Genomic DNA, 10,175 nt, shown 5'->3' with positions numbered 1-10,175 from the left:
CTCCTTGGTCTTCAAGTTTGAAAAAACACCAAAACCTCCAAAAACCAAGTTTTTTACAAGACCATAATTGAAAAACCAGCATATGTACAGAAATCACAACTGTAGAACCCTCTCATTTTGATCAAAGGGCTAAGCTATAATCAATATATGTTTGAACCCATCAAAAACCCTAGCAAACCCCTATAAATATCCCCTAGAAAATCAAAGCAAAAATGAGAAAAAAGAAGAAAAGGCTAACAAAGAAACTTGAAATATAAATGTTTAAACGCCTAGCACAAGGATTTTTTAAGTTTTGAAAGGGTAACAAGCTTGTGGAAGCAATACGTTGCAAGAAAGTAAAGAGGGCAGTAGCTACTGTAGGGGCTTGAAAGTATACTTTCTAACCTGAAAGAGGAGTCCATTTGGTCTGTTTGAGTGTTTTTTTTTTTTGTCATTTGATTTGTATTTATATTACAAACATAGAGATGACATTTAGAATGTTTAGCAAATAATGTTGTGGTTGCTCCTTTTGTTATTATGATAGTTTGATTTTGTTTTTTGAAGGGTTTTTTTTTTATATATCTTAGATGTAATAAAAGTCTTCTATTTAAGCTGTTTTTTTTTTTTATATAAAACAATGTTGTAATGATCAATGATGTTTATCTTTGATTTGCTATGTCTATTCATGACCAAAATGAGCATCGAAAAATCAATTTTAAATCCATATTGTATGAACATGTAGGCTGTTTTAAGTTTACGTTTATGGATTTGGAACATCCTGTATGATCTAGATGATTTGATGTTGTTTGTTGTTTCTTTTGATTCAAATATGCTTAGTTATGATAACGTGGTTTGTTATAACTAAGTAAATATGCTTTAGACACCTAAATTGTTAGTTCTGGATTTGACAACGACTGGTTCTATATCTGGGTATTTTTTGGATTCTTCAGCACCTTAGCCCCATGACTTGAACTAGTTTTGGTCCAATTCTTTACACTCCTTCGGGCAACTTTATTAGTCAATAATCTAGAGTTTATTTGCATCAATAACATATTTTCAATAGGTTTTAAAATCGAAACCTATTTTGACAAAATCATGGTTTTTGAGTGATAATTAAAGTGCATGAATGCTAGATTATTGATCTTTGCATGATTTCCAACATATATGTGTCCTTGGTTTGTCTATATCTGGTTTGATTTAAAATCTACGCTTTATGATAATTGAAAGATTAGGGACCCAAATGAAACTTTGGATAACCTAATTGATGCAAGCAAGAGATTAATTGAAAGAAATTTGAAGTTTGAAGGTTAATTAAGAACTGAATTGGAAAATCCTAAAACCATGGATCATTGTGAATAAGACGCAAAAAGAAGAGGACCCAATTGAAAATAGTTAAGGGTAGAATTGAAGAAACTTCCAAATATTAGGTTGAGTTGAAGGGAGGGGGGCATAAAAATCTGTTCTCATCTTTCCGAATCCCCTTTAAAACATACCAAACACATACACTGGATTTGGATCCTTCAAGGTGAATAAAATCAGAGGAAATAGAAAAAGAAATAAGAGGGATTTGCATTTTCAGAGAGATTTGGATAACCTAATTGATGCAATCAAGAGATTAATTGAAAGAAATTTGAAGTTTGAAGGTTAATTAAGAACTAAATTGGAAAATCCTAAAACCATGGATCATTGTGAATAAGACGCAAAAAGAAGAGGACCCAATTGAAAATAGTTAGGGGTAGAATTGAAGAAACTTCCAAATATTAGGTTGAGTTGAAGGGAGGGGGGCATAAAAATCTGTTATCATCTTTCCGAATCCCTTTTAAAACATACCAAACACATACACTGGATTTGGATCCTTCAAGGTGAACAAAATAAGAGGAAATAGAAAAAGAAATAAGAGGGATTTGTATTTTCAGAGAGATTTGGATAACCTAATTGATGCAATCAAGAGATTAATTGAAAGAAATTTGAAATTTGAAGGTTAATTAAGAACTGAATTGGAAAATCCTAAAACCATGGATCATTGTGAATAAGACGCAAAAAGAAGAGGACCCAATTGAAAATAGTTAGGGGTAGAATTGAAGAAACTTCCAAATATTAAGTTGAGTTGAAGGGAGGGGGGCATAAAAATCTGTTCTTATCTTTCCGAATCCCCTTTAAAACATACCAAACACATACACTGAATTTGGATCCTTCAAGGTGAACAAAATAAGAGGAAATAGAAAAAGAAATAAGAGGGATTTGCATTTTTAGAGAGATTTGGATAACCTAATTGATGCAATCAAGAGATTAATTGAAAGAAATTTGAAGTTTGAAGGTTAATTAAGAACTGAATTGGAAAATCCTAAAACCATGGATCATTGTGAATAAGACGCAAAAAGAAGAGGATCCAATTGAAAATAGTTAGGGGTAGAATTGAAGAAACTTTCAAATATTAGGTTGAGTTAAAGGGAGGGGGGCATAAAAATCTGTTCTCATCTTTCCGAATCCCCTTTAAAACATACCAAACACATACACTGGATTTGGATCCTTCAAGGTGAACAAAATCAGAGGAAATAGAAAAAGAAATAAGAGGGATTTGCATTTTCAGAGAGAAAACAAAGTTCACCCACCAGCTTATACTAGCCAAAGCACCATCCCCCTTTTCGGGTCTTTTTCTCTCTAGTTGATGTTCAAGATACATGGAGGAACTAAAATCTAATTCTCATAACACTAGCTGGAATAATCAAAGTGAAGTCTTTTCCATCATTTTGAAGGTTCTATACTCATGTTCATGCTAGTTCTAGGTTCTAATGAAGGAAATTTTCTTGTTCTAAATTCGATACAATCAGGATGTTATAATCTTCTCAGAATGCTTGCACCGATTTGTTTTGATTTCCTTGCTTTCATTTGGAAATGATTTGAAACATGCCATACTTGATTCAGGATAGGTTCATAGGAATGTTTGTTTAGGTCAGTTGAACAAAAAATCTTTTTTTCCTTGTAGATTTGTTATAAATCAAGTTTCAAGGTCCAATTGTTTCTCTATGTATTAAACATGGCAGTCTCTCTTTTGTTCTTCATTTTGTGAAAGTCCATCAGTATCTGGTTTAATCCTCACAGCGTCAGATTTTGATTTATAACTTTTGTTTAGGGAGTAAACTCATATGATTCATGAGATGATAGAGTCCACGATGAACTTACTTCCATGATGAGTGTTTGGCATGGAATGTGTTCGGTGTCTTTAAAAAGAATGGATTCTGAGATTATGCAATGTGTTTTGAAGAACATGGAGCACGTCCTTTGATGTTGTGGTTCTGATCTTCCAAAAACAAAAGGGGCACTCAGGTTTTTGTTTATGGATCAGGCCTTATTGGCTTTAAAATGGAAATCTAGTTTGTGTTTTCTTTTTCTTGAAGTCCATTTATTTTTCAACCAAATTCGTGTGGGCTGATACTAATGCTTGGGTCTTTAAATGGGCTTGGGGTTGAAAGATAATAGGGGGCTCATGAATACTTTATAAGAGCTTGGGTTTTAGCAGCCTTTGGCCAGGTTGAAAAGCCCAATCCACATGAAAGGTTTTTAAGGATTATGGTTATTTTTAACAAAACTAAAATTTATTAAAAAACAAACATATTTTTAGACTCGTAAAGCATGTTTAGCAAACACGTATTTAAAACAAATCTCAAACTCATGTTTTTGTAGCTAAGAGTGTGTTTAACAAGTATATTCTAATGTTTTTTTTAGCCTTATATTTTTTTTTTAATTTTACCAAACACAACCTTAGCTAAATTTTAATTAAATTTCATATTTTTAAGCACAATTTTGTAATTAGTTTTAGGTCTCTTATATCATTTTATCTTTTTGTATTTTATATTTGAAATTGTGAACTTATACACAAGGTATTTTTTTAATATTAAATAAATTATTCTTTTTGTTTTTTTTAGGATTAATTTTTTGTGCTTCTAAAGGCAAAATAGTATTTATACTATAGCAAAAAGAAATTCATGTATCATTTTACCAAGAAATACTCAAATATATTTTATGAAAAAAATTATCTCTACCTAAAAATGGCATACTCAATCAGTGTTTTTGCCAAGAAAAAAATGGTCTTTATACCACTCTAATTTACAATAATCTCTGTTTTGATAAATAATAAATGTTTTTTTTAATTTTTTTATATAATATTTTTTTTTGTCTCAGGCTTTATAATTTTCATTTATTTTCCCTTAGCCCTAAGTATATACTAGACTTGTAAGCTGGGTTTATCATTTAGTCATTCCGAGTAAGGTATGTTTTGTGAGAAATTAATTACCCAAATTGATACTTTGATAGATTAATGCATTATTAAATTAATAATTTGTTTAGAATTGTAATAGCGGTGGTGGTGATTTGAAGTGTTTTTTATTTAAAAATATATTAAAATAATTTTTTTTATTTTTTAAAAATTAATTTTAATATTAATATATTAAAATGATGTAAAAATATATAAAAAATTTCATTTTATTTTATTTTTTTAAAATTTTTAGGAATGAAACATGCTATAAATGGTTGTATCTGTAGCCTTTAGGTACTATTAACCCTAGTGCTGCCCGCTTCTTCTCTTTTTTCTTTTCAGGGGGGGTTTTTGTTTTCTATTCGGGATGGTTACTTGCTGAGGACGAAGAGAGCACAAATACAGAGAAGACGATCAGAATCAAAATCCAAATCTCACCCACCAGACCCACTTGCCTAACAGCAACGCAATCTTTATAGTTTATTCCAAAATTTCTAATTTCTGTATCACTGTCGGCTCGGCTCATATATTTTGATTTTAGAGTTTCAATGGACGAAGTGATGACAGCTGCTGATGCATCGTCCAGATATCGATCAGCAACATCTCCACCCGCTAGTCTCCCCTCCAACATTCCTCTCCTTTCCGCCTTCCTTGCCTTTTCACTTGCCCAGTTCCTCAAGCTTTTCACCACCTGGTAATCTCTCTCACTCTCTCTTCATTGCATAAATGTACATCCTTTTCTTTTATACACATAGTTTACGTTTCTTGTTTGTTTTTTCGGTGGTAGGGCTTAATGGGTTCTTAGTTATATGTGGTGTCGAGTCTATATATTGCTTTCGGTTAAGTGGTAAGAACGAAAGTGTTGCAAAGAATGTGGAATAGAGGGAAATAATTCATTTCAGCAATAATTCTTTTCCTGTTATTTCTGAAACTGGTCTAATTTGTCTCTCACAAAACATGCCTTGGTCGGAATTATTTCACTGTAATAAATTGTGTTTATTATTTCCTTAGTTCATGAACTGAAGAAGAGACAATTGAATGAAAACTACAAATCTTTGTTTAATGCAAGTGAAACTGAAAATACCAAAATTCATACCTGAAAAAGTTATCATTCACAAAAATTAATAATTTTATTATGTCTTTTCTGTAATCAAGTAATTGACAAATTGCGAGCACTGTTGTGCGAATTATGTGCACAGAGCTTATTTTTGTTTTTCCATGAATATATTTGTCATGATTGACTCCATTTCTATGTGTCCTCGAAACAATCTTTTGCAAAATTGTAGACAACCTTGCTCATTTCTGTACCATCTATCCCCCCCAATATATCATCTTTGTTGGCAGGTTCAAGGAGAAGAGATGGGATGCTAGAAGGATGCTTGGGTCAGGTGGAATGCCCTCATCCCATTCAGCAACCGTGACTGCTCTAGCAACCGCTATTGGTCTGCAAGAAGGAACTGGAGCACCAGCATTTGCTGTTGCATTGGTTTTGGCATGCGTTGTATGTATTTTGTAAACAGGTCTTGTACATTCTTTTTGGTTGACATGCATGATCTTGCTTAAGTTCACGATTACTGTTGAAAACTTCATGAATGAGAAATGTTTGTAAAGATGAATTAGGCATATATGTTAGGTTTTAAGGTTAATTATGCCTTTGGAAGTTATCAAGCCAGACTGAATTTTTGCCTTCATTGTACTTTCATGCACTTTCTATCTAAGTGCATTCTTACTATGAAGAGAATTCTCTGCTACATTCATGCCACTGGGCAGTATCCATAAATTAATTTAGAGTCAACATTATCGGATTACATAATCTTTTTTCTCAGGTTATGTATGATGCAACTGGTGTTAGACTTCATGCTGGTCGCCAAGCTGAGGTAAAGCTGTTTGTTGCTGTCAATATATTTTGTTGTGTACATGTTAGACTTCATGATGGTCGCCATTCTAATTGTGCTTCTGGTTTTGAAACTTGTACTAAGCGGGATGTGGAACCACCACAAGAACACAAACCAAGAGAACCATTTCTTTGAGAAAAAGCCAATATCTGATTATAATTATTCATAAGGTCAACTGAATGCCTAGGTTGGGTAGGTAGGGTACATGTATAAGGCACCAAACCAAATAAAAATAGGAAAAGGAAACATAATAAATAAGAAATAAACTAGATTCATAATTTAACTACTAAGTAATAATATTAATAATCATACATGATACTAGGAATCTAGAATCATCATATAGCATTAAAATTCCTAATAAGCATTATTTCTTCCCACTGTTCATCTTTCTTCTTTTGCCTTCAGCATGCTTTTCCTTGCTAGAATTCACATAATACTTGTTCAGTATGGCCAATTGAGGTTTGGATCATGCTCAAATCAGGTCTAGAAGTTGTTGTTTGGGAATTTACTTTATTTTTCTTCTTATTTTTATAATATTCCCTAGTTAGGTTTCAAAATTTTATTCGATTTGGTTTTCATTAGTTAGGTCCGTTTAGTTAATACTTAACAATTCTGTATGTTTTTTTCGTAGTTGTATTTTTTTTTTTAAAAATCAAAGCGATGTGATCTTGAGTGCCTTTTTTCCATAAGTTACGGCTCAAGAAGTCTTTTTTGTCACTTGCTTTTTGCTATCAAATTGGACGATCTGCTCACATAGAACAATGGAAACCAAAACACACATTTGTTATAAGCAAGCCTGATATCTCTTTTATTTTGATAAAGGAATGGTTGAACTTGACGCAACAATTGACGCAACAATAAGAAAGAAATTAGGATTTCTCAAGTTTTAAAATTAGAGTAAATTGTAGATAATTTGATAATTTTAAATGTCTAGAATTTACATAAAAGTTGATGCAATATCAAATAAATAATTACATTATTAGCCTTTTGATTTTAGAAAATGTTTGTATCATGCACAGATGCAATAACAAATAAAAGATAGTTTGGCTTGTTTTATTGTTGTGATCTCTATCTCTATGATGTTGGTTTGCGCTTGTGCTATGCAATAACAACCATTATGTTTTCTATTCTAATTTGTATGGTTCATTTATTGCAGTTACTAAATCAAATTGTCTGCGAGCTACCTCCGGAACACCCTGTCTCCAATGTTAGACCCCTACGGGATTCACTTGGTCACACTCCACTCCAGGTCTGTTGTTGATCTGCATGTATGCATATGAAGTGATGGTTGCCATTGATTTTTCAATGTGCACAGGATGACTAAATGGTTTTGTTTTAGCGGTCAAAATCTTTCCTTCAATAACTGAATTGAGACTTATACTGTAAAGGATTGTTTTTGTGTGAGAAAGCAATGATGAACTCCTAATGGGCATGCTGCATTTAATGGTCTCGATGCTAACTCTTCCAGTGTCTATGTAGTCATCAAATGCACCTAACCATTTTAGCAATCATGTCCTACATAGAGAAACAAATGACTTGGTTTTGCTTGTAGAATGATCTTCATTGTCCCTTCTTGCATGTTTATTCTATTGGAACCAGCCCATCTTGACCTGTTCTTCTTTTCTGTTGCAGGTTGTTGCGGGTGCAGTGTTGGGGTGTATTATAGCTTTCCTCATGAGAAGTTCTAGCTAGGTGATGATATAGCTAAAGGTGATTCTTTAACCTAGTCAGTGGAGATTTATAGGCTCTCAATTCATTGGAAGCATTTGTGCTCTGGAAAAAGGAATTGAGCTTGACGAGACCTTTCAAGTGAGTTCTAGTTGTTGTAATTGTTGTTTAGGCTTTACGGACGTGACAGAATGATGTATAGATAAATTACAGTGATAACCTTCACACAATGTAGTTACAGTGATTAGTTCCCTTTGATGTTCCTTTTGTTTTTTCCCCTCGAAAATTTCAAAAAACCTAGTATAAGCAACCCTAATGCTCAAGAAAGTCTGTAAGGTTGACAGTGCATACTTGATGTTTGTCAGCTCAGTGTGTAGTTTTTCAGGTTCAGCTTGCCATGCGTTTGTCTGATCTAATAGTAGAAATTGCTTCATTGCCTCTGGTTAAATTTGATCAGTGATTGAGTGTTACATTCGTGGGATGAGGATTTGTAAATTAGTAGTGAGGTCCGAAGGATGACATTTGTGCTTCACTGTTTCAGTGTTTTGTAGACGTCGAAGTCTTGGTGCTTTACTCGGTGGCCGTGTAGTTGCGCTCATTAAACCATCAACGGTTGTGTTCTATATTTTCCCAAGAAATAATTTTGGTTTATTGGCGTTTGTTTTGCATAAAGTATTTTATTAAATCTTTTTCTTATTTTTTTTTATGTTTATTTAATGTAAAATATGTTTTTTTAAAAAATTAATTAACTTGTAATATTTCGTGTCAATTTATATAAATTTAGTTTGTTCATTGAAAATGTTTTCTAACCTGCCAAGTCTTGTAAAATTTTTTATGGATGGTTGTTAACTTATCCTGTCATGCAATATTTTAATCATTGCTGCCCCACCAGCATCTAATTTAATCTTTATATTAAAATAAACTTTTAAACAACCCAAAAGACCTTAAAAGTGTTTTGGACAAATGGATTGTCTATCCATTTATGTAAAGTAAAAAGAGAGAAATTAAAGATAATTTTTGTTCAAAAAAAAATTGAATGAAATTTGCACAATTTATTTATTTTGATTGAATGGAATGAAACATTGTACTACAAGCTTTCATTTAAAATATATATGCTTTTTTGTTGAACATAAAACAATAAAAATCTCTTTGATTACATATCAAAACATTTTAAGGTCTTTTGGGTTGTATAAAAGTTTATTTTAATATAAAGATTGAATTAACATTAATTTACACTTATTATTTTCATTTGAGTCATGTCTATATATAAAATCTAAAAGTTTCTGTGTCCTTGCAACTAATAAAAAGAACTTAGCCTTACATGTTTATTGAGAGACCAATCAAAAGAAAAGATGAATACATGATTTCGGGTATAGGAAGAAAGGGTGAGTTTTTCTTCTCTTTCTGGCCACCCCTCCATTCCTTTCTCTCTTTACTTTTTATTTGATAGGAAACCCTAATCCCTTTTCCTATAAAATAGTCATTTTCTAAGTAGACAATTTATATTTAAGTAGTGATGCAAATAAGGAGAAGGCTTCCCCATGGTTCCATGATCAATGACTCCGTAAACATTGGAGCTGTTATGATATACAAAGAATTTTTAGGAAGCTTACATATTTGCTGCAATTCTGTTTCTTTTCTGTTTATTGCTTTCCTAGTTGGAGTTGGAGATTGTATGATTGGATTGATATTTAAGGTAGGATGAAAATAATGAAGGCGGTCTATTTTTTTGGTCATTTTATGAATTTGAATTCGAGTTTTCCTTGGACTGATTCCAACGTCATAGAGGGATTTTGTGTTTGCCCTGCTTTTGGATTCAACGTGAGGTTGATTTGAGAGGCTTGGCACCAATTTTGGTAACAAAGCCTGGTTCTTGGTTCCTTGATTACGGTGTTTCACGTTCCATGCCTGTAACCCGTAGTGGTACTTCGTACGCCATGGCAACCAACCAAAATCCAAACAACCTAAATCCAAACGACCAAAACCCAAACACCCAAGACACAAACCAGCCCCAGTTACAGCACCAAACTGATCAAATCTCCACAGTATTGGAGCAACTTACTCATCAATTGGATGTCATGGATGAGCGTTATGTTCGAGAGGAGTATGGACCCTTCAATCGAAGAGGGTGCATAGCAGTTCATGGAGAGGGACTGGACGAAAGTGATGGAGATGCTTATGAAGAAGAAGAAGAAAACCAGGAGTTTGAGGATCATGAGCCTCGAGTCCAACGTCATAGGCAAAACTTTCACCAAGGTCATGCGGGTCATGACGCACGTTATCAACCTCTTGATGAACTGACCAAAAGAATGAAGGTTGATGTGCTAGATTTTTTGGAAAATTAGAGCCTAACACTTTTGAGGACTGGTTAACGACTA

The 10,175-nt window shown here is 33.0% G+C and overlaps 1 protein-coding gene across 1 annotated transcript; it reads left to right on the top strand.

Annotated features, from left to right (window-relative positions):
• Positions 1 to 4,531: 4,531 nt before the first annotated feature.
• On the top strand, positions 4,532 to 8,253 carry LOC7483617 (uncharacterized). The gene is made up of 5 exons (XM_002317293.4): positions 4,532 to 4,928; positions 5,579 to 5,735; positions 6,061 to 6,111; positions 7,286 to 7,378; positions 7,762 to 8,253. Exons 1-5 carry the CDS (start codon positions 4,783 to 4,785, stop codon positions 7,819 to 7,821), a joined length of 507 nt encoding a protein of 168 aa, XP_002317329.1. The 5' UTR covers positions 4,532 to 4,782; the 3' UTR covers positions 7,822 to 8,253.
• Positions 8,254 to 10,175: the final 1,922 nt, after the last annotated feature.

This window comes from Populus trichocarpa, chromosome 11, assembly GCF_000002775.5.
Source record: "Populus trichocarpa isolate Nisqually-1 chromosome 11, P.trichocarpa_v4.1, whole genome shotgun sequence".
NCBI lineage: Eukaryota > Viridiplantae > Streptophyta > Magnoliopsida > Malpighiales > Salicaceae > Populus > Populus trichocarpa.
This window is presented reverse-complemented; position numbering and strand designations above follow the sequence as displayed.

Bases quoted from the DNA above. Each gene is read 5' to 3' on its own strand.
- LOC7483617 (XM_002317293.4), top strand. From the start codon at position 4,783: ATGGACGAAGTGATGACAGCTGCTGATGCATCGTCCAGATATCGATCA. The intron at 6,112-7,285 runs GTAAAGCTGTTT...CATTTATTGCAG, and splicing joins ATGCTGGTCGCCAAGCTGAG to TTACTAAATCAAATTGTCTG. The intron at 7,379-7,761 runs GTCTGTTGTTGA...TTTCTGTTGCAG, and splicing joins TTGGTCACACTCCACTCCAG to GTTGTTGCGGGTGCAGTGTT.